The sequence below is a fragment of the Sorex araneus genome, chromosome 3, assembly GCF_027595985.1.
Source record: "Sorex araneus isolate mSorAra2 chromosome 3, mSorAra2.pri, whole genome shotgun sequence".
Classification (NCBI taxonomy): domain Eukaryota; kingdom Metazoa; phylum Chordata; class Mammalia; order Eulipotyphla; family Soricidae; genus Sorex; species Sorex araneus.
The window spans coordinates 202,276,924-202,303,598 of record NC_073304.1 but is presented as its reverse complement, the minus strand read 5'-3'; the positions used below and the strand labels follow the sequence as shown (position 1 = coordinate 202,303,598).

The 26,675-nt window shown below is 52.6% G+C and overlaps 1 protein-coding gene and 1 long non-coding RNA gene across 2 annotated transcripts; one reads left to right on the top strand and one right to left on the bottom strand.

Moving 5' to 3' along the window:
• Nucleotides 1-5,999: 5,999 nt before the first annotated feature.
• On the bottom strand, nucleotides 6,000-16,935 carry LOC129403652 (uncharacterized). The gene is made up of 3 exons (XR_008629356.1): nucleotides 16,784-16,935; nucleotides 9,151-9,224; nucleotides 6,000-8,157 (listed from the first exon to the last, which is right to left on the bottom strand). It is a non-coding gene; the product is annotated as an uncharacterized LOC129403652 (long non-coding RNA).
• A 37-nt stretch (nucleotides 16,936-16,972) lies between these two features.
• Nucleotides 16,973-25,058, top strand: LHX1 (LIM homeobox 1). Its single transcript, XM_004608597.2, has 5 exons — nucleotides 16,973-18,647; nucleotides 20,509-20,735; nucleotides 20,841-21,118; nucleotides 22,496-22,661; nucleotides 23,017-25,058. Exons 1-5 carry the CDS (start codon nucleotides 18,478-18,480, stop codon nucleotides 23,394-23,396), a joined length of 1,221 nt encoding a protein of 406 aa, XP_004608654.1. The 5' UTR covers nucleotides 16,973-18,477; the 3' UTR covers nucleotides 23,397-25,058.
• The last annotated feature ends 1,617 nt before the right edge of the window (nucleotides 25,059-26,675 follow it).

Here is a 26,675-nt window from a genome sequence, read left to right as displayed (position 1 = left end):
TCAGGGCCTTCAGGGACTCACTCCAGGCCACACACAGGGAGCCAGGCAGTCTGCCCAGTCGGGAGGACTCACACTGCTATTCTTGGATGGGTCTGCTCCAGCTTTTGGGGACCCCAACATGAGTTTTCAGGGCAGGCGCCCTGATCTCAATCTGCCACTCAGGCTATTGGGAGCCAAAGTCCATGGTGGAGGAAAACCGAAGTGGAAAGAAAATTTAGTTTAGGGGCTGGAGCGATAGCACAGCGGGTAGGGCATTTGCCTTGCATGCGGCCGACCCGGGTTCAAATCCCAGCATCCCATATGGTCCCCTGAGCACGGCCAGGTAAATTCCTGAGTGCAGAGCCAGGAGTAACCCCTGTGCATCACTAGGTATGACCCAAAAAAAGCAAAAAAATAAAGAAAGAAAATTTAGTTTAAAGAATGCAAAATTGGGGCTAGAGAGGTGTAATAAGGGTTAAGGTGATTTCTTTGCATGAAGCTGACCTGGGTTTGTCCCTGGTACCACACAAGGCCCCCTAGTCCCACCATGATTGATCCCTGAACTCGAAGGTAAGAGTAAGCCCAGGGTGGCCCCAAAAGTAATAATAATAATAATTATTATTATTATTATTATCAATTTTAAGAAATAAAAATGCAAAATCTAAGCCCAGGTTGTGGCTCAAGTGGTAGGGTATGTTTTACATGTTTGAGGCCCTGGGTTTGACCTTCCACGAAGGAAGGAAAGAAGGAAGAAAGGAAGGAAGGAAGGAAGAAAGGAAGGAACGAACGAACGAACGAAGGAACGAAGGAACAAAGGAACAAAGGATGGATTTGGGACCAGAGAGATAGTGCAGTGGGTAAGGAACTTGCCTTACATACAGGTCACCCAGGTTTGATCCCTGGCACCCCACCACCACGTATGAGGCCCGCCAAGAGTGGCCTGTGAGCACAGAGCCAGAAATAAGCCCTGAACACACCTAAGTCTAAGTCTTGTCCCCAAAACAATAAATCAATACTGTCTTAAGGTGTCCCCAACATTATCACTAACTTGCGGTACCACCTTAACACTCCCCTCTCTGAGCTCCAGTGGTCTTATCTGCAAAACAGAGATGAGAACATCTCTCAGAGGCCAGAGAGAGTGCACGGGTCAAGGCACTTGCCTAGCATACTACAATGCACCTACATCGTGCTAGTTTAATTCTGGTGCTGCTTATCATCCTGTAAGCACCACCAGGAGCGATCCCTAAACACATTCAGGGTGGCCCAAAAACCAGAGTGAGAGTGAGAGAGTGAGAGTGAGAGAGAGTGAGAGTGAGAGAGTGAGTGAGTGAGCGAGAGAGAGCATGCATGAGAGAGAGCAAGATTGAGGGGGGGGGAATCTCTCAGAATTGTTCTGGGGGCTGGGGAGATAGCTCATGGGTCAGGGGCACATACAAAGCATGCTTGGGGACCCAAGTTCAATTCCTGGCACCACATGGCCCCAAAAGCACTACTGGATATAATCCTGAAGGCTCCGAGAACCACTGGGCCCAAGGCTTTAACCATCCAGTCTGCTTGGAGTGTCATCAAAAGCAGGCCCAGGGACCCCAGAGTGTTACTTAGGAGCCTCCCTTCCCGACCCACCTCCCACTAGAAGATAGAAACTGAAAAGAAAAGAGTTGTCGGGCTGAGAGACAGTCCTGGGGTAACAGAGCTTGCCTTGCACACAGCTGAACCTGGTTTAATCCCCAGCACTGGGTATGGTTCCTCAAGCACTTTCTGGCATGACCTCTGAGCACAGAGCCACGGGCAAGGCCTCAGCACCACTGGGTATGGCCCCCAAACAGAATAAGTGATTTAAACTAATCAGAATGATTTACAATAAGCAGAATAAAATTAAATGATTTAACTTAGTTACTTATTTCTAAAAATGAATGTTTTGAATGCCCTGGAAGGTATTGTCAGAGTTTCACATAGAGCCCCTGGTATACACAATAAATAAAAGTCCAAGCAGATTCTGAGAAGAGTTGATTTCCTCTGCCCGGAGTTGTGCCCATCCCCTGGGCAAGGAGCTCTGCTTCACAGTCAGGCCCCCAATTCTTCCCCCCACCCTGGAGGGCAAATCCATCATCTGCAGCAACTCTTGGCCTCCCCCACCAGGTGTAAGGTTATTGGGGGGTCATGGCCCCACACCCTGTGTCCACTTTCTAGAAAGAAGCCTAACGCCCCCTCCCAGCCCCCTGCCTCGGCCCCACGTGGCCCCTAAAGGCCTTTTGCTGACAAAGCGGCCATCTCTGACCTTTCTTGATGGCCTATGTTCCTTCCAGCCTGAAATTTCTATGATCTTGTGACCCCTAAAAGCCCTGTCTTGCTAATGGTTTTATGATCTTCCCTATGGAATCCTCTGCTTTGCCCTTGCTCACCCCCAATCCCCTTTCAGTAGGTCCTAGTCAAAATAAACAACATTTATGACCAGAGCAGGATTCAAGGTCCGCATTGCAAACAAATGCAGAGCCTTTGAAGGCGCCTGGGGAATCCATCACATCATGGAGTGTGATGCTCTCCAGGCCCAGGGGAGGTGCGCTGGGGAAGGGGCACAGGCGTGGGAAGCTGAGCCCCTGGGCAGTGTCCACGCTTCTCTGGGCAGGACAAAGCTCATGCTCCCTGCAAGGGAGGGCAGGTAAGGAGAAAATGATGGAGCCTTGGTTGAAGTGTCCTCTGTAGTCAGTAACCTTTGCTGCCCTGTGTGACCTACCCAGGCACATCTACAGGGGAGAAGGGAACAAAATGAATGAATGAGAAAGGTAGTGGGGCGGGACTAGCAGTGGCGGCAAAATAATATGAAAATGGAGGGTCCTTAAACACAAGTGAATGAGGTTAGAGTGCAAACCACAGAGGTCACAGGTCTCAAGGCTAACCCGGAAGTACTAATTGTAGTGTTTGCCAGGAAGGAGACACAACAGAAATCTGGTCCAAGCACTTTTTTTTTTTCTTTTTGGGTCACACCTGGCGATGCACAGGGGTTACTTCTGGTTTTGTACTCAGGAATTACTCCTGGCGGTGCTCAGGGGACCATATGGGATGCTGGGAATCGAACTTCGGTCGGCCGCGTGCAAGGCAAACGCCCTACCGCTATGCTATCACTCCAGCCCCCTGGTCCAAGCACTTTAAGAGAAAAATCAACCCAACCCTCTCTTCTGCACCTCAGGTGGGTCAGCAGAGAAGAGAAGGGAGAAAGATAATCCGGGTCTCTTCTGGATTTCTCAGGGAGGCCTGAAACAAGGCGTGCAGTGAGTGATGACCCTGAGAGAGATGCCTAAGTTCTCCATCCAGAATGAAGGCCTCTGCCTCTGTTCCATCATGGCGAGAGGCAGAGCCCCCGTGTCTACAGCCTCCCAGGGAGGGAATGTCCGTGGCCCTCGCTGACTCTGCGTGGCCTTCTGCTTGCCACGTGGATGAGACGCCTGGGCTCAGTTTCCTTCACAGATTTGTTTTCCGGGGCGATGGTGGGAGGTGGGGGCTGGCTTTGTCTGGGGCCCTGTTGGTGAAGAATATTAAGGCAGCATTCCCAAAGGTCCAAATGAGTGTCTATTTCTAGGACACGCAGCTCACGGCTTCCTTGAGCCACCTGCAGCAGCCTCTAGAACTGGAGCACGGGCCTGGGGGCTGCCGTTCTCTGACGGGGGCCGGAGGACGGGAAGACTTTCCCGGGAGGCCTGTGCTTTATATCATTTACTAAAAATACTATGTTAATTGACAGGTGGCAGGAGGAGTCGGACAGGAAATATATGCAGGGAGCAAAGGTATCTATCACTTTCATCAGGTCCCCATTTCACAGTCTTTGCATATGAGGCAAATAATTAATGTTGGCCAAGCGAGAGGCAGAGAGATGGAAGGTTGGAACAAAGGTAGAAAGGAACAAAGAGCAAGAAAGCAAATGGGAAACATGGGCATGAGTTTTTCCAGGATACATATGGGTTCAAAAATTATGCTCTTTCTAAAGTGAAAGGGATTTTAATGATTTTTAATGATCTCGAGCAAGTGAATTCAAAGCTTTGAGAGGCAAACATACCATTGCTAGGCAGCACTGTGTGTTATAGATTGAAGGTGCTCCATAAATTGGACTTGCAGGACTACAAGGTCCACTATTAGAAAGCTTCTAGGCCAGTGGATCTCAATTGATTGAATAAAGTAGATCCATCTAGGGTACAATTTTTTTTTGCAGAGGTGGTGTAGGGGGGCACCCAGAGGTGCCAAGGGCTACTCCCAGCTTGTGCTTTGCTCATGATGGAGCTTCAGCCTCTGGTATGTGAAGCATGGGCTCCTCCTTAGAAATCTCTCCAGCCCGCTGGAGCACCTTTGAAAAATAAGGCTCTGGGCATTTGTTTCCAGAGATCTTGATCTCAGTGATATAAGATGGAATCCAAGTATCTGCATCTTTCTCCCTTCCCCCCCAAAAAAAAACACCTCCCAGATGATTATTCCATGCAGCCAAAGCTGAAAACCACAGCTCTAGGCCAGCACTTCACTTCCACAGATGTGGAAACTGAGGCGGAGATCAGCTTCCCTAAGTTCACGCAGAAGATCCAAGTACAGAGAAGCCACTCAGGTATCCAGACCCATGGGTCAAATGAGAAAATGAAAGATTCATCTCTTTTGGAGTTATCTGTGTGTGCAAAAATGAGCTAACCCAACCCCTTCCATCCCTCCCGACATTTTTATATTATTTGCATCAGAGAATAGGCTGGCTGCATCCTGGGTTTGTTCCTCCTGGTTTCCCATCCTGAAGTTCTCAGGGCTCATTGAAGACAAATCCCCTATTCATAGACCACGACCAGTTCTGGAGTTGCCAAGAACAGGATAACAGTGGAACCTGTCCATGCAGATTGTCAATGTGTGCATGCAAACATGAGCACATTCATACATGCCCACTTTTGTAGGAACTGTGCAAAGGATCATCTACATGTGGGCACTTTCAGGGAGAGCATTTACATGTCTTTATAAATCCCTAACTGTGGGGACAGGGATGTGGCTCAATGCTAAAAGCATGCTTGAAGTCTAGGTACAACTCCCAACACCACACACCAGACGTGTGTCGTGGTAGGGAGATAGCTCAAAGGGCTGGTGCACATACCTTGCAGGTGGAAGCTCCAGGCTTGATTATCCCTCCCCTCAAGTGGTCCCCTGAGCACTTCTGGGGAAAGAATCCAAACACTGAGCAGGAAGTGGCCCCTGATCCCTGCCGGGTGTGATCCCCAAAACAAGCAAACAAAAATCTTCATGTGGCGGCCACAGAACCACTCATTACATTCAAAGTGAGCAATCAAAAATAAATTATCTAGATCTGCCCCTGACAGGCAGGCTTGAATGGTGATGAGAAAAATCGAGTAAACTATATAATGCCCCAAAGTAGAGTGAATTGGGAGATTTTCTGCCATAAAGGCAGAGTGAGGACTGGGATGGAGGGGATACTGGGGACATTGGTGGTGGAAAATGTGCACTGGTCGAGGGATAGGTGTTCGATCATTGTATGGCTGAAGCTCAAACTCAAACATGAAAGCTTTTTAATTGTATCTCACGGTGATTCAATAAAAAATAAGTCTTCATGTGGGTGATAAACAGTTTCCTGTCAGCATCAGTATATTCGGCAGGATAAATGTGTGAGTGGAGCAAAAATTCTGAAGTGTCGTGAGACGCACCCATAATTACGTACAAGTATGTAAAACTGAACCCACATTTCCGGACTCCACATTTACACTGGTCAGCGGAGGGATGCAGACATCCATAGGTATGTGGCTGACTGACTGTCTAACCACGGGTGCAGAGTTCAAGTTTCTGTGCAGAGAGAAAAGGTCTTTTGTTATTCTGTACTGCCTTTCTCCAAAATGCTCATGGGGAAATATGTGTCTAGAAAAACAGTATCTTTCATGCTTAAATATATCTCAGCATATATAAATGAAACATGATATTGTGCCGACTGAGATGCTGCCCATTAACACTGTTTATCACTGATAGAATTAAATAACCCATGCAAGGCTTGGTAGCGTTTCTTACAATTTTATTTAACACTGTTTTGCCCAAGCAACATTTGGCAAATGCCACATAGACACTGTAGATGACGGCAATGAATACATGATTGATGCTACATAACATACAGCACAGGAGAGGAGGTACTGAGGAGCAGCTTCCAAAAATTCCAACCACCCCCCCTTTGTGCTCAACTTATTCTCCCTCCCTCTCCACACCTGATTAAAACCCATCCCTTCACACTTCCCTAGGAGGTCTCTGCATTTGTAGTAGAGACAGATAAAATGGAGCAGAGGGGATTTGAAGAGATAACAACACTCCACGATCTGGTTCTGGAATGTCTCTGCTCCTCCCCAGTCTGCGGGAGGCAGACCCAAGCCACAGGAGGGAAACTGAAGGAAGTGTTCCTGTAGGTTCTTACAGACTTTTTTCCAGTGACTGGACAGAGTTACGCATTCAGAATGAGTAAAGAACCCTGAAGGACTGGAGAGATGAGGCCCATGTTTGATTCTTATGATCCCCAGACCACTACTGAGAATGACCCCTGAGCCAAGAGCAGCCTATGTATGGCAAAAAGAAATAGAAAAAAAAGAAGGAAGGAAGGAAGGAAGGAAGGAAGGAAGGAAGGAAGGAAGGAAGGAAGGAAGGAAGGAAGGAAGGAAGGAAGGGAGGGAGGGAGGGAGGGAGGGAGGGAGGGAGGGAGGGAGGGAGGGAGGAGATAGGGAGGGAGAAAGAGAAAGAAAGAGATTAAAATGAGAGAGAGAAAGAAAGGAAAGAAGGAAGGAAAGGGCCAGAAAATGGTACATTGGGTAAGGCATGCAGCCTACTCAGGTTCAATCCCGGCATCCTATATGGTCCCCTGAGCCTGCCAGGAGTGTGATTCCTGAGTGCAGAGTCAGGTGTTACCCCTAAGGACTTCTGGGTGTGGTTAAAAAAAAAAACACATCCCGGGGCTGGAGAGATAGCACAGCGGGTAGGGCGTTTGCCTTGCACGCGGCCAACCCAGGTTCAAATCCCAGCATCCCATATGGTCCCCTGAGCATGGCCAGGGGTAATTCCTGAGTGCAGAGCCAGGAGTAACCCCTGTGCATCGCCAGGTGTGACCCAAAAAGCCAAAAAAAAAAAAAAACACATCCCAACTGGGTTCAATCCAAACACACCAGATTATCCTCAAGCACAGCCAGGAATGATCTCTGAGCACAGAGCCAGAGTAAGCCCTGAGCCCAAATGTGTCTAGCCCAAACCACCCCCTCTTCCTGCAAAACAAAATTCATAGAAATAGTTCTCTGCTTTATAAAAAAAAATCACTAGAGAGAAAGCTCTCCCCTCCCTAGAACCCAATGAGAATAGCTTTGCACACAGGGGCAGGCTGCCAGCTTTCCTTTCCAATACGTGTGCTGCCACCATCCTTGAGGGAGAAGTTATGAATAGCCTGAGAGCCAGACAAGCTGGGATCTTCATCTCCAAGTCCAGACTGAAGTTTCAAAACAGGGCGGAACTCCAAAAGAGAGTCATACCACCCAAAGATGCTCCCCAGCCACCATCTGGTAGGGGAAAGAGTTCCCCCAAATACTGGATAAGTGGCACTTGTTTTGTTTTTGTGCTCAGGGCTTACTCCTGGCTGTGTGCTTCAGGATCACACCTGGTGGTGCTCAGGGAACCATAAGGGATGCCAGGGATGGAATCCAGATTGGCCACATGCAAGGCAAGCACCTTACCTGCTGTACTATCTCTCCAGGCCAGTTGGCTCTTATTAATTTTTCTTCGTCTCCCAGGAGCCAGAGCAAATAACACAAATGGGACATTGAACCCAGATCTGTTTCTCCAAGTCCGGATTTCATTTTGGCCTGGCCTATACCTGTCTTCTTACAGCCCAATTTTCTCTGAGTGATTCCTGTCTATTGATGCACATCTCTACCCGAAACTCTAAGACTCACAAGGTCAGGACAACCAAGTCTAAAAACAGTGATTGACCCTCCTCCCCTCCCCAAATCCTCCGCCACCAGCATAGAAGGTGTCATCAGAGCTGTTGGCAGATCCCCACTCTGCCAGCAGGGAAAGCAGCCACCTGGCTTGAGAAACCACTGGAAGCTAGCAATACCCCCAAGGCGCAAATCGTCTTCACACTGTCCGGAAGTTATTTCTCCAGGGCTGGGTGCCTTGGGCTGTCTCCTGAGTGAATACAGAAAAAAAAAAAAATTTTTTTTTAAGTTTCCTTCTATTTGGATGAGAAGTCAGAAGAGTAAAAAGCACCCGTCCATGAGTGGGGCACACACACACACACACACACACACACACACACACACACACACACACACACACACACACACACACACTCCTGTCCACGCAGACAAATCATGAATCATCTCCGTGGCTGAACACTTTAGCGTTCGGTAATATTCTCAGAGGCCCAAGGTTTTCAGGCAAATCCCAGGTCTGCGCACAAGGACACCACATAAATCCCTCCCCTTATGAAAGGCCGGTCTGAGCAGATGGGACCACTCTAAAGTAAACTGTGGAGCCCCCTGGTTCATCTCTGGAGGAGCAGCGGGGGCTGGCCCCACCCCACCCGCCGAGCGCACAGAGCAGCAGGCAGCAGCTCCTTTGCCGCTGAGGTGCACAGTCCCTGTGATCGCTCTCGGAGGAGGGTGGCCACTTGACCAAAACCCCCTCCACTCCCTCCTGGACAGATATTTCAGATCCTGAAGCAGACCAAAGGGAAGGTGGCCGGAGCCAGAAAGCAAATCTGGGCATTGGATTTGCTCGGAGGAGCTCGGAGGAGAGGAGAGATTAAAAGGCCCCTTACATCCAGTTTCCTTCCAGGCTAAGGCTGGCATGCAACTCCACTTTCTCATAACCCTCCTTGTTCACATTTATTAGACGCAAGATGTTTATTGGGAGAAGGACGAGTCGGAGAGTTCAGTGCTCGGCAGCACTGACTTCCCCCACCCTCTCACTCTCTTCCCCCACTGACTTCCCCCAATCACTCTCTCACCCACCCATGTCTGCCTCAGCCTGTGCGCCACCCCACAGTCCCTATTCCTCTCCCCAGGTATGTCAGGGAAATGTCAGGCAGGTGGATGGAGAAGGAGACAGACCCAGGCACCCCTGGTGGGCCCGGGAAATGCATGGACTGTGAAATTACACCAGAGCTAGGCAACTTACCACCACACAGGAACCCTTGGGGTACTGAAATAATTAACTTGCTAATCAGCTACACCTTGCTCTTTCCTTTCTTCCTGGAAAAAAAAAAAAACAGTTGCAAATCGTCTTCACATCAGGCTCCTATGTCAGTCACTTGGAGACAAATGATGCTTTGGAAAGGATATACTCTCTGCCTCCTTGTGGACTGAAATGGGTCATACAAAGTTAGGCTTCCTCTTCTCCACCTTTTACAATCAGGCTGGGGTGGGGGAGGGGGACATGGGCACACAGAGAATGTTTCTGGCGATACAGGATTTTTTTTTTTCTCCCTGTCCACAGCACCGGGCTTTTCCATCTCCGCTAAGCTTTCCTGCTTCTGGTCCTCTTTAGACTGCTTGCTGGCGCTAAACGGCCAAGATCCATGTGGAGAAAAGAGGATTGATTAGAATCGTAATAATAATCCCTGGCATTCGTCCGGCTTTAGCGTTTACAAAGTGTTTTCACACATTATCTCATTCGGTCAGAGGAGGTCGGAGCTGGAAAAAAATCCGAGCAGTCATTCAGCCCAATCCCCTCACACTGGAAATGTGGAAACTGAGGCCCAGGAAGATTAAGCATCCTCCCTACAAGCCACTGCTAAGGATGGTGTATCCAGGCCTCCATAGTCATCGTCTAGAGATCCTGCTCTACCTCAGTCCTCTGAAAAGCTTATGATCTTTGTTTCACTGAGAGTAAAAACCAAGAAACTAACAGATACAAGAGCAGGCCAGGAGAATGAATTAAAGCAGCTCTGTAAGAAAAGATTTGTTGGGGGAGGCAATGAGACCAAGTTCATTAACACACTTACCTCACTATCTCTTTGTCCCCATCATCTCCCGCTTCTCGTGAGGTTTTAAAACAGGAACATTATGCAGTTTGGGATCTAAGGCTTAGTCGGCTGCAGATCTAGTGTGGGGAAGGGGGGCTTTGCTCAGACTCATCTGGTCCCTACATTCCCAGGATTCACAGCTTGCCAGGCTTGCCTGTGCATCTGGGTGTCCACTCAAGACATTGGGTTTAGCGGTGAGAAGCAGGCATCTTGATCCCTTCACAGATCAGATGATTTGCAAATTAATAGCTCTTTCCCCCAAGGCTCTGAGCAGGTGAAAAAAAAAATAGAGAGATTTCTGGTCTGGAGGGGGTTGGGGGAGGACTGGAAAAATACAAAACAAGGAGAAGCAGCAAAACTGACATTGGATTCTGAGACGTGCGTGTGTGTGTGTGTGTGTGTGTGTGTGTGTGTGGTGTGTGTATGTGCGCGCGCACACGCGCGTGCATGTATTGGACCACGGGTCCACACCAAGATCTCTGGCCGCTGGTTGCCCTGGCCTATTGGAAGCTAAGTGGTTCCTTTGTGTGTTCGTTTATTACTAAGCCCAACTCTTTTTCCCTCTAAAACTCCTTCTTCTCCCTGTTGAGCTGACCATGCTTCTGGATTTATGAAGAGAGATGTTTTAGCAGAAATCCCCCAGAGTGTCCCATCAGCCCTAAATCCCAGGCCCGCTCACCCCCCTAAGACCCCATGACACAAAGCATGCCAACACGGCTTCCTCTTGCCTATGCATTAGCCATCCATTGTGGCAACCTGACATCTCTCACACATAAAACCGTAAGAGAGAAATAAAATATCTGTCTCTGGGCGAAAATAAAGCTTTGCCTCCCTCCTGATGTATAGGATATAAAATAAAGCCGCGGCTCCAATAGTGGCTTTTCCTTATGCCGGAGTTGCCTTTGCACACCCAGAGACAATGAAGACGGATGGTTTGGGACAAGGCCCAGCCTCCTGAGGCCGCCTTCACCCTTTTTTATTATATGCTCTCTACTCCCACCCTTCCCCATCTTTCCCTTTCTTCCTCACTTTCTTTTCTAGTTTGAGTCTGCCTTTTATATGCCCTTCTCTTTCTTTCCTCTGGAACTTTGTTGCTTACTTTCTTTCTTAAGCATGACAGAGACCCTGAGAGACAGCCAAGTCAGTCACCTCCTCGGACATGCCCACCAGCTCTCCCTGTACTACCCACCTCCTCCCTAGACTATTCCGACCCCTGTGACTAATTCTGCTGTTACTGCTTAGGGATTTGCTTTGGTCAAAAGTACAAATGTCCCCAAGGGACAATTAGGAATGTGTTTAGTGGAGGAGAGCAAAATGGATACTTTTTCTGGGGAGCAGCCCTTTCCCCCACCCCATACACATAAACACACGCTCCTTGTCCTCTCTAGGGTGGGTGTTTGGGGGTCTCAGTCATTATTTAGCCTCTCAGGAAACCCACAGAGCAAAGCCGCCACCTGAAAGGGGTGAGACTTGTCCTTCACTTCTCTAGCACAAGTCTCCAAGCTTTTTGTGGTAGCTCAGCTACCCAGGGGTTGGTCCAAGTGTCACACGCTCCCTGGCTTCCTTCCTGGTCCTGAGAACACAGGGTGCTGTTGCGGGGGGGGGGGGGCATGAGAGGCCCCTCCCCATACTCACATAGATAGAGCTGTCCTCTCATGGCCACCCTCCCTCTCTCTCCCAGGGGGCTTCCTTCCGGAGCCCAGGGGTTGACTTTGTGGGCTCCCTGTGGACAGTGATTTTCCCAGTGCTTGGGGGGGGGCAGGTGCAGGGGTGGGGTGGGGATTCTCCAGAATGTTCTTCCCCTGCCGACCCTGACTTCATCCCTCCCACATCTCTCACTCCATCTTCCCAAGGCCACTTCCCAACCCATCCAAAGCCTTACCTAGGCTGGGAGAGCCGGCTCTCAAGAGAAAACTCAGGGGGCTTTGCAGGCAGGAGGTCTGGTTGGATTCAGGCACCAAATGGTCCCCTGAGAGCCAAAACCAAAACCTCACCCGCACCCCCCCGAGAACTGCAGAACACACCCGGGGTCCTAATAAAAGTGAGCGGTGATGAGAGACAGAGAGACAGAGAGAGGAACAAGAAGTCAGGGGACAGGGGGCTGTAGGTGTTGGGGGGGAATGGGAGGAGCAGTGGGTGGCTTTAGTCTCTAAGACTGAAAAAGGGCCTCTATAGTCTGTGTGGGGGTCTTTGATCACCCCTCATCTGCCATCTTCATTAATGCTGCGCAAACATGGAGGGACTGATAAGGCGGCAACTTCTTTTGAATTCTACCACCTTCCAACACACACACACGCACAGAGGGATGAGGGTCGGCTCAGAAAAAACTGGATTCCTGTCCCAAAGGTGGAGCGTCTGGGGTCCTCCCTGCGCAGTGACCACCGCCGTTAGGTGGGGGTGGGGGAGAGTCAATTAGCGCCAGGATTAATTACTCCCAGGCCCGAGCCCCGTTTGTCTTCCTTACCCGGCGCGCGTGTGTTCAGACAGAGGAACACCGGCAGGCACCCAAATACACATTGTTGTCACGCCGTCTTAGACGTTTTATTTATTTGCTGGATTCCTGCCCGGAGCCTCCGACTCGCTTTTCCACGGGCGCTGAGTCTCCCACCCTACCCGCCGCCTCTTTCCCTCCCGCCCCCGACCGCGCCTGTCACACACCCGCGCCCCCCGCAGCCCCGGCGCCGCCGACGCACCGCGCGGTCCCCGCTATTCTGCGCCTCTTCCCGCCGCCTTTTTTTTTTTTTTTTAACCGCTGGGTGTTGCTCTGCGCCTCTTTTCCATTTGTTTTCCTCTGTAAAGTCTCTACGTCTTGGGTCCTCCAGTTTACTTTTTCTCATTCTTTTTTTTTTTTTTAATTTCTTGCGCCTGGCGTTTCTGCCCTCTCTCCCGCGTTCCTCTCACCCGCGTCCCTCTCACCCCTGACAGCCTCTCTCTTCCTTCCCAGACTCTGCAGGCTCCGTCTCAGCTGGCCTCTGAGATCACCACGCTGGACCTCGCTCCTCGCCATGGTCCAGGCCGAGCCCCTCTGGTCCTCGTGGGAAGTCTGCGCTGTTTACCCAGCCCGAGCGCGCACCGTGAAGCCGCCGCCCGGACAACCCGGCCCTTTCCAGCATGAAACCTTGGGAAACCAGGCAAAGTACACAATGGAGCAAAGAGAATCCCACCACCCCCCCCCCCACACACACACACTTCCCTGAGAAGTAGTCCTCATTAACTGTGCACTGACCCAGGGATGTCTGTTAACCCCCCCGCCCCCTCCCCCGCCAGAAAAGGATTTCTTCATACACCCAAAAAGGAGAGAATAATACCCTTGCTTCCTCCACCCTTTATTATGCGGTTCAGGGAGATGGAGATCTAAACGGTAAAGTGCAGTGCATAAACTGGTCATTTCCAGGGGAGAGTAAGGGAGTGAGAGGAAGGTAGACGGAGGCAGGTGGAAGGATGGAGAGAAACAAGATATGGGGAGAGGTCTGAGATGGAGCTGAGGGGCACTGGTCAGTTTGAGGGTCCTTGCGCAGTCTCTGCCTGTTTGTGTGGGCTCAGACTAAGTGATCCCTGGTCGCTTTCTCATCCAGAAACGGTGAGGCTGGTTGCATCCTCTTCCCGCGCCCCTGGATTTTCATTCTGCCCTAAGCGCTGTGTCCTTTCATGGCCTCAAGGCCCCTTTCCCTGGGGCTTTGAGCTGCACAGAAGCGTGATAAGCAAACGTGGCTGTGTCCAGGGGTAGATGCAAGTGTCGCTCCATAGCAGACAACCACGCAGGCAGGGCCAGGGACGCAGGCCTGTCCACCATTCCGGAAACCGAGGGATCTGAAGTGAGGCTAAGAACCCAGAAGGCTGCTGGAGGAAGGAGTGCAGGTGAGGGTATCGTTAACCACCTCCCTCCCCCAACACACACACCGTGTCCCACTACAGGTCGGACTGGGAAGGCTGGTGGAGGAAAAAGGATTCTCCTCTCCTCTATAAGCTCTGAACAAGACTTCCTGGCATTTCCCCAAAAGTGCGAGGCATGAGGTGTAGAGGATTCTGTAGTCATTGACACGGACCCTGACACACCCTATCCCAAATTCACATTGCTTGGAGCCACGAGTATGGCTGCGGTGGGTCTGGGATGGGGAGTGGAAACAGGCACGTCAGGACACAGGAGGCTGAGAGCTCGGTGGGGAGGGCGAAGGGGGAAGGCAGGCAGTCTGCGCAGAGCACAGTCTGCTTTCAATGCGGAGTTGAGTGAGCTGAGTCTTCGTCTTCGGAGACAGCAGATTTAGAGATCTGGGTCCGTCTGCTCCTCACATCTCTACGCCCTTGGTGTCTTCAAAGTTCAACGAAATGAGAATAAGTCTAAGATGTTGCTGCGGTGGAGGCGTTGAATTTGAACCAGGAATAAGCCAAGAGGCTTGTCCGGGCTTGCGTGTGGGACATCCATCCAAGTTGTTAGCCCAATGCTGGCATTGGTTTCTGCGTATCTATTTACAAAGTCATCTGGACACTGGGACAAGAGAGCTAGGGATCAGTCCAGTGCGTCCTTCAACTTTGCTGCATCGGTGGTCTGTCCGTATGTAGGAAAGGCCCCTGGTCCCACATGATGAGGTGCTGAGGTTGCTGCCCTCCCAGAGGGACAGAGCCACCTCCTTCTGTCCACCAAAAAGCAGCGCTTCAGCTCTTGAGTTTAGGAAGGACTGGCAGAGGGGTCCAGCTGTCACCCCCTTAGTCCCCGCTGACTGTCCCCCACCCCCTCTGCTTTGCATGAGAAGAAGCCCAGCTGGGGTGGGGGGCGGGGCGAGCCACTCGGGACACGGTTGACTATAGATTCCAGAAAGGGGCGGTTGGGTCAAGGGGCTAGCGCCAGGAACTGAGACAGCTGGGGGGGTGAGGGGCGGTAGAGTGTGGGGACACTCTACCGGTAGCCCTCACCCGTTGCTGAGGGACAGAGGCGTCTCCTCGGGTCTTCTCCAGAGTGGGGAAAGGCAAGACCTCAAGTCATGAGGCTCTTAGTGCCTCTTCTGGTTTTGGAGCATGTAGTAAATATTCCTTATTCCTGGAGGTTTCGGACCTCAGAAGTATAAAGCCAAGTAGAGGCTGGGGGCTGGAGGAGGGGGGTGGCATCAGCTTTATGAGTTTGAAACAAACACCCCTCCATCAGTCCTGGCCTGAGTGACCCTGGCTGGGGGAGCTGATGGAAAGAGATAACCAGCCACCCACCCCCCCGCCCTGGCTCCCATTAGGGTACTGGAGTCCAGGTGTCCCGAGAGCCGGGGAGGTGGTGAAGACCTTCAGGGATCTTACACGCTGAGGTCTGGGCAGAGCACCAAAGACCTGCCCTGCGAGCATGAGCTTCGCTTTGGTTTCTGCTGACAGGGGGACTCCATGGCCAGGTGCCGGCTACACACAGCCTCAGTGTTTCAAGCAGAGCCTTGGAAGGCTTGGAGTGGAGGCAGGAAAACACGGCAGCAGTCCTAAAACCCCAACCTCGATCTCCAGGGAAGAGAAAACCAAATTCACTTTAGCATCTGGCCGGTTCGTGGGAAGAGGGTATTCCGTCTGCAAATTGCTGGATTCCCTACCCACTCAGGTTCACTGCAAATACATTTTGGGGTGCAACGGGGTCCCTGTATGGAATGTCTGTGCTTCACACCCGTGTGGCATTTAAAAAAATCCCCAAATATCAGTTAAACCCAGCTTCATGGCTACTCCGCCCCCCCTCCCCAAACAAAACAAAACAAAAATGAGGAGCCAAAGCAATTGCTTAGACTCACTCTGGGGCGCCACCCCGGGAAGCCTCCCGCTTCCCAAGGAGATGGTGTGGCCCAAACGGAATCTGGAATTGGACAGGCGCCGGCCAGCAAAGCGAAGTCGCTCTTCAAGGCTAAGAATCTCAGGACCCTGCCCCAACCCCCACGTCTGGGTTAACTTGCCCTAGTGAACAGTGCTCCGGACTTTAGACTCGAGAAGGAGGGAGTTCTGGGCTCCCCCGGTCTGGGGAAACGGGTGCCAGCCCGCAGCCTGGAAAGTTTGGGGGTGAGCGGGATGGGGAGGGAAATCAGGGCCACTCCGCCCGTGGGCTGTATCTTCGAACCCACTGCAGTTCTCAGAGCAACCCCCCCTGAACGTCCCCACTTCGCACCGCCACGACAAACTCCCACCACCTCGGTCTTTGTTTTCGTATGTAAAAGATACCTCCGGATCACAGTTTTCTCATAACTTCTCGCCCGGATTGCAACTCCTCACCCGAAGCGTTTCCCGCCTTTTTTTTTTTTAACTTACCCACCCGCCTCGCCCCCCAGCTCCCGCGCCGGCTCCGCGTCTCTGGTCTCCCCCGCCCCCACCAGGAAGTCGCCGGAATCAACTTTCCGAGACCGCGCAGCGGGGAACAGACACCCAGATCTACGGGCGACCGGGACCCAGTGGACTTTGAATGGACTGGGGGAGGGAGCGCAGGAGGAGGGACCGGAGGAGGGAGATTCGGCTGCCACGCGCCCATCCACCACTGTCTCCCCCACTCCCCAACACACACACACACACACACACACACACACACACACACACACAGAGGCGCGCGCAATGTGCCCGAGACAAACTTTCAGGGCAAGCAAAGGAAAGGGGAAAGAAAAGCCAAATACCCGCTGAATTGCAGCGCCAAACTGTGAGCCCGTAGCCGGCAGCTCCCGGCCCTAATTGCACCCCAGTCTTCCATAAGCCTTCATCTTTTGAATGACTCCCATCGCCAGGCACAACTGTGCTCTCAGCCAGTGCCCAGTCTCGTGCGTCCCGCCGAAACCCACGCCTTACCGGAGCTGGAGAGGACGCGGTACGTCGCTGCCCGCCGGCCGGCGCGGCGCCGCGGACCGAGGATGCGGCCGCCGCTGATCCTCTAAACGCGGTCTCCCTGCACTCTCCCTGGCCGGGGGATGCAGAATGGTTTACAGAGGGACCGCGAGCCGCTGATTGGTCGCAGACCGCCGTGACGTCGGCGGGCGCTGCATTAAGGCGAGGGGGCTTCCAGACCTCAGCCAACAGCCAGGAGCAGTGACCGAGCCGCCGGAGCTGGGGTGAGACACGCCGGGCCGGCGGACTGGGCCAGGAGACCAGGAACCAAGGGACGCTTGTCCAGGGAGAAACAGCAAGGAACCGCAGCCGGGGCGGCAGCCCGTGCCGACTTGTTCCAGCGCGCAGAACTGTAGCCGCTGCGCCAGGACGTGTTTTTCCTAAAGCTCTCCAAGCGACTCCTCCTCCCCCACCCCCCCCGCCCGACTCCTCCCGCTGCAAAAGAAAAAAAAAAAAGAAGAAGAAGAAGAAGAAGGAAGGAAAGAGGCTAGAAAGATTTGCCACCACAACGGGAGGGGGAAAAAAGAGGGGGGAAAAGAAAAAGAAAAGAAAAAGTCAAGCGACTGTGGGGTTGGACGCAAGCAGCAGGAGCGGGGGCCAGCGATGCGGGGCTGCGCGCCCGGACGGCCGGAGTTGTTGACCAGAGCCACGATGCACGGCCAGGCGCGGTGAGGAGCCAGCGCGCATTCCCTCCTCGAAAGAGCCCAGGCGTCGGGAGGGCAGTCCGACTGAGGACACACAAGCCGCCGGGCAGGCCACGGGGCCGAGGTGATCGGGCCGGGGTGGCGGGCAGGAAGCGCGCGCACTTGGCTGAGTCCGCCGGGAGTTGTCTCTCTCCGTTCCCGACTGACACAAACACTTCTCCAAAGCGGGGGAGACCTAAGCTACTGGAGCAATCTACAGGAGCTTCCTCCGGCCCTGCCCGCGCACCCTTGCGCCCCGGCCTGCCCTCGCCCCCGCCCCCAGACTCAGCGCGGGCGCCCTGTGCGCCCCTACCCACCCTCGCCGCGCGATGCCGACAGTTTAGGATCCAAAGCTTCTCTACTCGCTTCGTGCGCTTCCTTTCTTTATAATAATAATAAATAAATACGAAAGAGGAGAAATCCCGGTGGCGGGCAGCCAGGCACGCGCTCACCCGCCCTTAGACCCCACAAAAGCAGATGCACTTTGACTTCTGACAGCTCTACCTCAAGCCGGAGGGAACCCAGTGGCTCTTTCCCTGCAACCCGAGCTCGCCGCGGCGTCCGCGTCCTTCTCCGACTCCGTTCTTATTTATTTCCGTCCCTGTCCGCCACCTTTCTCGGTGACCTTCACTCCTCCGTGAGCTCCGAGCAGAAGAGTCTCATTCTCGCCCGTCTGCGACTCATCCCATTGCTCCCGGAGCTGCGGCGGCGCTGCTGTGACCGGGAGCCCTGGGATTTCCCGGGCTGCACACTCCACGGAGGGCGCCCCCAGCCCTTCCCCCACCCGCCTCGCCTCCACGGCTCCCAGCTTCTCCCCACTTTTAATTTCCTAGTGCTGGGTTTTGGCTTGCACCACGGAGTGTGTCTCCTTTCTTGGAGGGACCAGGGAGCTTGTCCTCAGTCGGCTGCACAAGCCTTCCCGTCAGCTCTACCTGCCCTTCTCTTTCCGGGCCTAACCCGACCAAACCAAAGACCATGGTGCACTGTGCCGGCTGCAAAAGGCCCATCCTGGACCGCTTCCTCTTGAATGTGCTGGACAGGGCCTGGCACGTCAAGTGCGTCCAGTGCTGTGAATGTAAATGCAACCTGACCGAGAAGTGCTTCTCCCGGGAAGGCAAGCTCTACTGCAAGAACGACTTTTTCCGGTGAGTACTTCTTTCGAGCACTTCGAAGCCTCCCTCCCGCAGACCTTAACCGGCCAGCTTCAGATCAGAGGTCAGCGTGGCCACAGAGGAGAGGAGGAGGCATTGTGTGCTGCCAAGTCCCGCAGGCTCCCTCCTTGAGGCCAGCTGGTGAGCCTGGAGCCCTGGTCGTGCGTGGCCCTGCTTACGTCCTGGAAATGGTGGGTCCGGGCTGAGCTGCACATACCTGGGAAGAAAGCAGAATTCTGTGTAAACCACCTTAACCCAGAAGCCCCTCCAAGTTTAGCAGACACTGAGCCTTGGGCATTGTACCCAGAGTTTCCATCTTTCCTCAGCATCAAGGGTTCTGTCAATTATACTCTTGGAGTCTGCTAGGGTTTTTGTTTTGTTTTGCTTTTTGTTTGTTTTTTATTTTTGAGACTAGAAGCTTAGGCTTGTTCTCTGCTTTCTCCGCCTTGCAGAGTTCTTGGCGGGAACGGTCTGGTCAGACTGTCATGGCAGAGTCAAGAACCAGCTTGGCCCTGAAGTGTACCCTGCCCGCACCAGGGTCTTTCCTAAATCCGGATGGCCTCCAAGTTTTGCAGGCAAAATGCTTCTCTGTAGTGTGTGACATGTCCCTCGGTGGCAGTGTCCCTAAAAGGCCTCTTCCCTTGCTTCCCTGGCTTCCCGGGCTGGCAGAAGGTTTGGTCTCTACATCAGTAGGCAACCCGGGCTCTGAGGTGCCGGTCCACTAAGAGATTCCCCCAGGCACTGCCCCCACACCCTCACCTCCTAGGTGAAATTCCAAGGAATGCCATGACCCCCTGGTGGAGGCTGGAGACTTGCCCCTGTGCCCTTCTGATGTTTAGCATTTTAATCTTAGTCTGTCTTACACTCACTATCTTGCCACCAAATCTACCTAAACATCAAAGTCAACCAAGAAGAACAAGTGCAAAAACAAATTGTAATTCCACTGTAAAGCTTTGAAATCAGCGGGTTTCCTTCCCAGGCCTTGCTTTTCTTTGAGTTTGTGCCTGTGACCCACCAAACTGGGGAAAAGGGTTTGAAGTCACTTGGTCTCTGCTCAGAGGCCCGGGGCAGTTCTGTGTCCAAAGACACTCCTGGACCCAACACTCTGATTTCGGGGATCCCCGAAGCAAAGCACTGCATGCAGGCAGAGTCCAGGAGCTTTCCCAGCCCCGGAGTTTCCCCAGTTCTGGCTGAAGCTGAGCTGGGGAGCGGCCTAGAGCAGGATGCCAGTGGGCCCCTGGAGGCCAGGCGACTGCCACCTCCAGCCCCACTGCGCCTTGCCTTGCACGAGTGACCATCTGTCTGCCGTGGGGCTTGGACGTGGGGGCAGCCCAGCTAGCTGCACCTCCAGGGGTCCTGGAGTTTGTTTGTTTACCCCAGCGTTAACCCACAGCCTGCTGGGGGGGGGGAGGGGGCTTTCTGCGGTTCATGAGAGGAGGCTTGAGGAGAGAAACACGGTGCTCCGCATTCGTTCCTGTGGAGTTTGGATCAAATCGGACTGTGCTTTACAACACTGCATTTTACCCCTTCAGGACCACGCAGGCCATTTCGGGAGAAGTGGGGGGCAGCTTGGGCCCCTGACTCTCTCATTCTAACCATGGGTATCTCCTTCCTGACTTTTCAGCTGTGCCCTGTGCTCTCTTTGCCTTCTTGCTATTCCTGTACAATCTCCCTTTTTTTCCCCTTTTATTCACTTACTCTTTTATTTTTGTGGTTGTCTCACGCTTCTTCCTCCCCCTTCTCTTCTTCCTCCACTTTTTCCTATCTCCCTCCATCTTGATGGCATTCTTCCTCCGGGATATTTCTCCTGGCCTCTGCACCCCCCTGACCTCTGGTCATGCTGTCCCCCCTGCAGGTGTTTCGGTACCAAATGCGCGGGCTGTGCGCAGGGCATCTCCCCTAGCGATCTGGTCCGGAGAGCCCGAAGCAAAGTGTTTCACCTAAACTGCTTCACCTGCATGATGTGCAACAAGCAGCTCTCCACCGGCGAGGAGCTCTACATCATCGATGAGAACAAGTTCGTCTGCAAAGAGGATTACCTAAGCAACAGCAGCGTCGCCAAAGAGAACAGCCTCCACTCGGGTAAGGGCCCGCATTCTAGCTCGCTAAGAGGGGGGGAGGGGTGCAGACCCCCACGAAGGCTGCTGCTCACCTGTTCTTTTCTTCTCTCTCCTCCTCTCCCCGAAGCCACCACGGGCAGTGACCCCAGTTTGTCTCCGGACTCCCAAGACCCGTCGCAGGATGACGCCAAGGACTCGGAAAGCGCCAACGTGTCGGACAAGGAAGGGGGCAGCAACGAGAACGACGACCAGAACCTGGGCGCCAAGCGGCGGGGTCCGCGCACTACTATCAAAGCCAAACAGCTGGAGACGCTGAAGGCCGCTTTCGCCGCAACGCCCAAGCCCACCCGCCACATCCGCGAACAGCTGGCCCAGGAAACCGGCCTCAACATGCGCGTCATCCAGGTCAGGACCCGGGCGCGCCACTCTCTGCTGGCCATCCCCAGACTCACAGGGGTCCTCCCCGCAAGCGCTCAGGCTGAGCCCGGGAGTGGCTGGAGTGTGGGAGGTCAGGGACTCTGTGGAGCTGTTGCAGGGGTATGGGGAGGTCTGGACACATCCCTACCAGGCGCGACCTTTGAAGCGCCTCTGTTGCGGCCAGAGCACCTAGAATTCCCCACGCCTCCTCCTCTTTAAGGAGCGACGCCGGTGTTAGCGGAAGGCCAGGGCGGGGGCGGGGAGTGGCGGGTTGCTCAGCGGGAGACTGTTGCAGGGGACGTCGTCGACCCACGCGGCAAGGGCTGGCACCCTTTTTGTTTTCCCTGTGCGGTCCTGCACGGAAAGAGTGGAGCGGTTGCGGGGCCGATGGATCCCCTGCCTTCCTCACCCTAGACGGTCATCCTCTATATTCCCAGCCACAATTTTGTGCCTCTCTCGGTAGGGTTAAACAAGGCCCTGAGCAGAGATTTTTCTGCCCATGGCCCCGCCATGGGTGAGACGTTCATGATTGAAGGCCAGGTGGTCCCTGCGAAGGGGGGATGCCCTGGAGATGAGGAGGGGCAAGGCGCCCCCAGGGGCTGTGGTGCGTGTGCGTGGGGAGGACGTGAGATCTGGTAATCAGCGCTGCGCGCCTCTGATCCAAAGTCCAGGGTCCCGTTCGCAGCACCCCGGGTTTTTGGAGCATGTGTGGGTGGACAGACCTGGGAGGTTAGAGCGCCCCGCACTAGCTTGCAGGTGGCACTCAGCAAAAGGACATGCCACGCGCTCACGGACAAGGGAGATGGCAAGTCGTTGTTACTATCCGGGAGGGTGTGTAGCTAAACTTGTTTGGCACCCAGAGGCCACTTGGGATGTACATTGGAGACTGTGGGTGTCACTCTCCCAGGAGAACAAAGTGTCCGTGGGAGGCGGCGCGTTCTAGGCAGTCTGGGCTGCTCAGGAGCGTGAAAGGGAACGCTTGTGTCTGACGCTGGTGAGGGGAGGTTGAGCGTCTCAGTGTGGACAGCCCCGGGTAAGTTCTAACTGTGACCGCAGGACTCCAGCAAAAGGCAGAGTAAACTCCGATGGCTTCACCTCCAGCCGGGCAGCGTGCCCAGATCCCCCTGTTGGGAATACTGGAAATCGGGCCCGGGGGTCTTTGGCTCATGATCCAGCCTTGGGATGCACCTTGGAGACACTCCCCCCCCCTTCACACCACACACACACACACACACACACACACACACACACACACACACGTGCGCGAGGCGGATCTTGGAGCCGACGAGGCGGTGATGACGGGCTAAAGCTGGTGGGGTCTGCACGGCCTCACCCCTCGCCCCGCGGCGGGCTTGTGCGTTGCAGGTCTGGTTCCAGAACCGCCGGTCCAAGGAGCGCAGGATGAAGCAGCTGAGCGCGCTGGGCGCACGGCGCCACGCCTTCTTCCGCAGCCCGCGCCGGATGCGGCCGCTGGTGGACCGCCTGGAGCCGGGCGAGCTCATCCCCAACGGGCCCTTCTCCTTCTACGGAGGTGGGTGCAGCGCCCCGCGGCAGGGCGCTTCGGGTCGAGGCGGGATTCGTTGGAAGCGGGTGGCCGCGCCGGAGGCCCTCCTGGTCTTTGCTGCCGGGCGGCGGCGGGTAGGGAGCGGCGGGTGGTGGAGCGGCACGGAGGCGGTGCGGGAGCGACCGCCAACGCCGAATTCCGCCCCGGAGATGGGTTGGGCAGGCGGCGGGGACCATCGAGCCTCTTTCCAGCCCGCAGATCCGCAGGGGAGTCCCACCAAGGGCGAGCTTCCCACTTTACTCGCCCCAAGGCCGCCCTCTCATCCCCATTCCACCGAGCGCTTCGGTCTGACTCCTCCGTGTCCCCATCACCCTCCCCGCAGATTACCAGAGCGAATACTACGGTCCTGGGGGCAACTACGACTTCTTCCCGCAAGGACCCCCGTCCTCGCAGGCCCAGACACCAGTGGACCTGCCCTTCGTTCCGTCGTCCGGGCCATCGGGAACCCCGCTGGGCGGCCTGGAGCACCCCCTGCCCGGCCACCACCCGTCGAGCGAAGCGCAGCGGTTCACCGACATCCTTGCTCATCCCCCCGGGGACTCGCCCAGCCCCGAGCCCAGCCTGCCCGGCCCGCTGCACTCCATGTCGGCCGAGGTCTTCGGGCCGAGCCCACCCTTCTCTTCGCTGTCAGTCAACGGCGGGGCAAGCTACGGGAACCACCTGTCCCACCCGCCTGAAATGAACGAGGCGGCCGTATGGTAGCGGGGTCTCACCCTGTCCGCCGAGTGCGCTCTTGTACAGAAATGAACCTTTTATTTAAGAAAAAAATATAGAAAAAAAAAGAGAAAAAAATACCCCACTTAAAAAGCAAGTCATCCCCCCCCACCCTCCACCACCACCACCACCACCATCACCTCCAGCCTTCCAGGACCATTTTCCATGGGGGGAGACCAGATGAGAAAAGGGGGACATGAAACAGGATCCAAATCTGCCTGGAGGTAGGACTGGGGTCCGCGTGTTGGCTGGCAAAGTGCAGAACTGGGGCTCGCAAAAGGAAACGCGGACTTCTCCTGGACCGCTCCCACCAGGACCCGGATCCGCGGACACTCGCTGCGGGCGTGAGCGCCCCGTGGGCAAGGCGCCACGGACACCTACCCTGGCCGGTAGCTGGGGCAACCGGCCGCCGGTCGCGGCGGGAGCTTCGGGGAGGGAGGCGGAGTGGCTCAGCCGAGCGCGCCCCGGGTGAAGAGCCGCGGGCTCTCCCCGGCCTGCCCGCAGTGTTTTGACTCTGGGAAATCTCATTAATGTGGGCTCAGAGTTCAGTCGACGCAGCAACAAACTCTCATAGCTTCAGAAACGCCGACCTGCTGTGCATCAGGTGGGACTATATATATATATTTTTTTGTTGTTGTCTATCTGATTTTGGTTTTGGTTTTGTTTTTGCCAAAATTGCAAAATTCTAAATGTCAAGCCCTCAATATCAACTCTTCTACCTTCACAAAGCTCGATCAACATACAGATAACACACACAGACATGCTCTGTAGGACGGTCTCCAGCCAGACCGCTCAGTAAAATGACTTGAACATCAGCTGGTACAAGGAAAGTATTCTACCTTCACACACAAAAAGTTTAAAAAAAAAAAAGACTATTGAACTAAAAACAGTCAACTGTTTACGTATAATGTTAAATTCAGGAGTTCAGTGTTTTATTAATATATCCTGTTTTGAAACCTCTTGTTCAAAAAACAAAATGTTTTGAGCAATCAACCAAAATTGTTCATTTTCTTTTTCTGTAGATGTTTGACAGATTTGCAGGGCTCACAGCTCACTGTGCTAGTATGTGAAAAAGTGTTGTTTACACAAGGCAAAGAGAAACATGATATTCAGACACTTGCCAAATAGAATAATTATAGCACAAATACTGTAAAGGTGCCTGGCACCACAACTTGAGAAAGTGTTAAAAAAATAAAATTTAAAAAGTGTTACAAGGTTAAAAAAAAACCATCTTTGCTAATTTTTAGTCCTGTTGAACAGTCATGGAATTGTTAATATGACTTATATAGATCCACACAGGTTTTATTTTTATGTCTTTAAAATAAAAGTCCAAAATATTTAAATTTTATGGTCAAATATGCAGTCAACAGCTGCTACTCTTTTCTTTATATATTAAATTTCTCATATGTCTTTTATTGTTCTGATAAACCTAAGCTTGTGTGACCTCCAGTGCATATTAGACCATTCACTGTATGAAAGAAAACATGTTGAATCAATTTGTGCGTTTTTAATAAAAATAGAAAATCTGATGTTTAGATAATTGGTTTGTTATTTGATGTTTTAACACTAGTTTACCCCCTTTTGAAACCAGGAGGAAAAGAGGTAGGGTTATCTCTCTACCTGGGCTTTTAGCTGAACCTGGGCTTGCTAAAGCCTACTAGCTTCCCCCACCCCCCCACCCCTTTTATGAACTACATGTAGATTTGCAGTATGTGGATTTAAGTGATACACTTGAGGAGATGTTTGCTACTAAATTAATAAGACTGAAATCGAAATCAAATCCATGGCTAAGAAGGAGTGGCTCCGTCTATGATCAGGGATGAAATTTCATGTATTCTCTCCCTTTCTCTGCACATGCAAAACTGGACTTGTGAATGTCAGTTACCTCTAACTATATAGTTAAACATGGTGTCTTGTTCCTTTCAATTCAGCTCTCACAGATAATCCCGCTTTCTAATTTGGTGGTATGAAAGATAATGTAAAATGAAGGCACAGTACAGCTAGAAATGTATTACTTTTATCCCTTTCACAGAACTGATATGAAATGATTGTTTTGTATGGTTACATTTGCAGCCAGGAAGAAAGCTATTTTTGCTGGCACAGGAGACATAACATGTTTCTCTTTTATAAGATGGGTAAAAATAACCAACATAGAAGTCAAATGTTGATCAATCAATCAGATGCCAACAGGTTCTGAAAAGTACAATCCCTTCCTAGCTTTTCTTAATCGTGGAAGGAATTTAAATATTTTATCTATTAAAAAATGTGTGTGCATGTGTGTTTTTAATATCAGGTGGTATTAGAGTTCCAGAACTTATTTTTTTGTATCACCTAGATTTCAATCTGGATTATTTATTTCCCCATTTGTAAAATCAAGGGCTTTACATTAATGGTAAGTGATTTCCGTGATGTTTTTATCTCTTGTAAAGACACATCCAACTGTATCTTTTCTGCTGAGACGTTAAAAATAAGCAATATATCATTGCATCCATATCACTATGGTTTTTCCAAGGGGAATCAGAGTGGAGTCGGATGATATTCTTTCAGAAATCTAAGTGTATGAAATACAGAGACTTTCTGAACTTCAGGCCTCTTCATGCACCACATTTATTTGTCTGCTTTGTATGCAATTACTGGACTGGCTTGCTTTCACTCTTTGGGCGCTTTTATCTATTAAATCAGAGTCAACTTATTCGTGATAGCCACCCACCCCTTCCCCCCTTTAAAGACATTCATTTAACTGAACGTGTGCTCATTGGGAAGCTGCATTTTCCTATCAAGGCTGCTGAATAATTTAACAGCTTTATTGTAGAATTGGGTCCTTAATAAGCGCCTTAGAGTTGGGTTCTGGGTGGGGACTCAATTCTTTTCTCACTTGAGCTGGCAGCAAAGTTCTTCCCCACCCCATCCCCCGTGCTGTATCCTGACCCCTAAAAATATCTGAACAGGTGGCAAAGCTTAGTCCTATTGGAGGGGATAAAAAAGAGGGTCCCATCTGAGCTCCATGGGAAGGATGCTCACCTTCAGTGTTGAGGTATGGGACGCGCTGACCATCCCTTAGCCCTGCGTGGATCTAGGAGAGTGTCCAGCGGGGTTCCTCTCCAGGATAGTTTTCTTGCTGTCTGCCCTTGGCTGCTTGGTCCCAGAGCCCGTCCTGAAATCACCACTGCTAGAGCTCTGTCCACTAGCCCCTCAGTGTCACAGCGATAGATATTGGCAGGGCCCTGGGATCTGGGATTTAATGAGATCTGGAATCTAAAAAAGGGT

What these genes read in the sequence shown, in the direction of transcription:
- LHX1 (XM_004608597.2), top strand. Translation starts at nt 18,478, where the DNA reads ATGGTGCACTGTGCCGGCTGCAAAAGGCCCATCCTGGACCGCTTCCTC. An exon ending in AGAGAACAGCCTCCACTCGG is followed by an intron (nt 20,736 to 20,840) that starts GTAAGGGCCCGC and finishes CTCTCCCCGAAG; the next exon opens with CCACCACGGGCAGTGACCCC. An exon ending in TCAACATGCGCGTCATCCAG is followed by an intron (nt 21,119 to 22,495) that starts GTCAGGACCCGG and finishes TGTGCGTTGCAG; the next exon opens with GTCTGGTTCCAGAACCGCCG.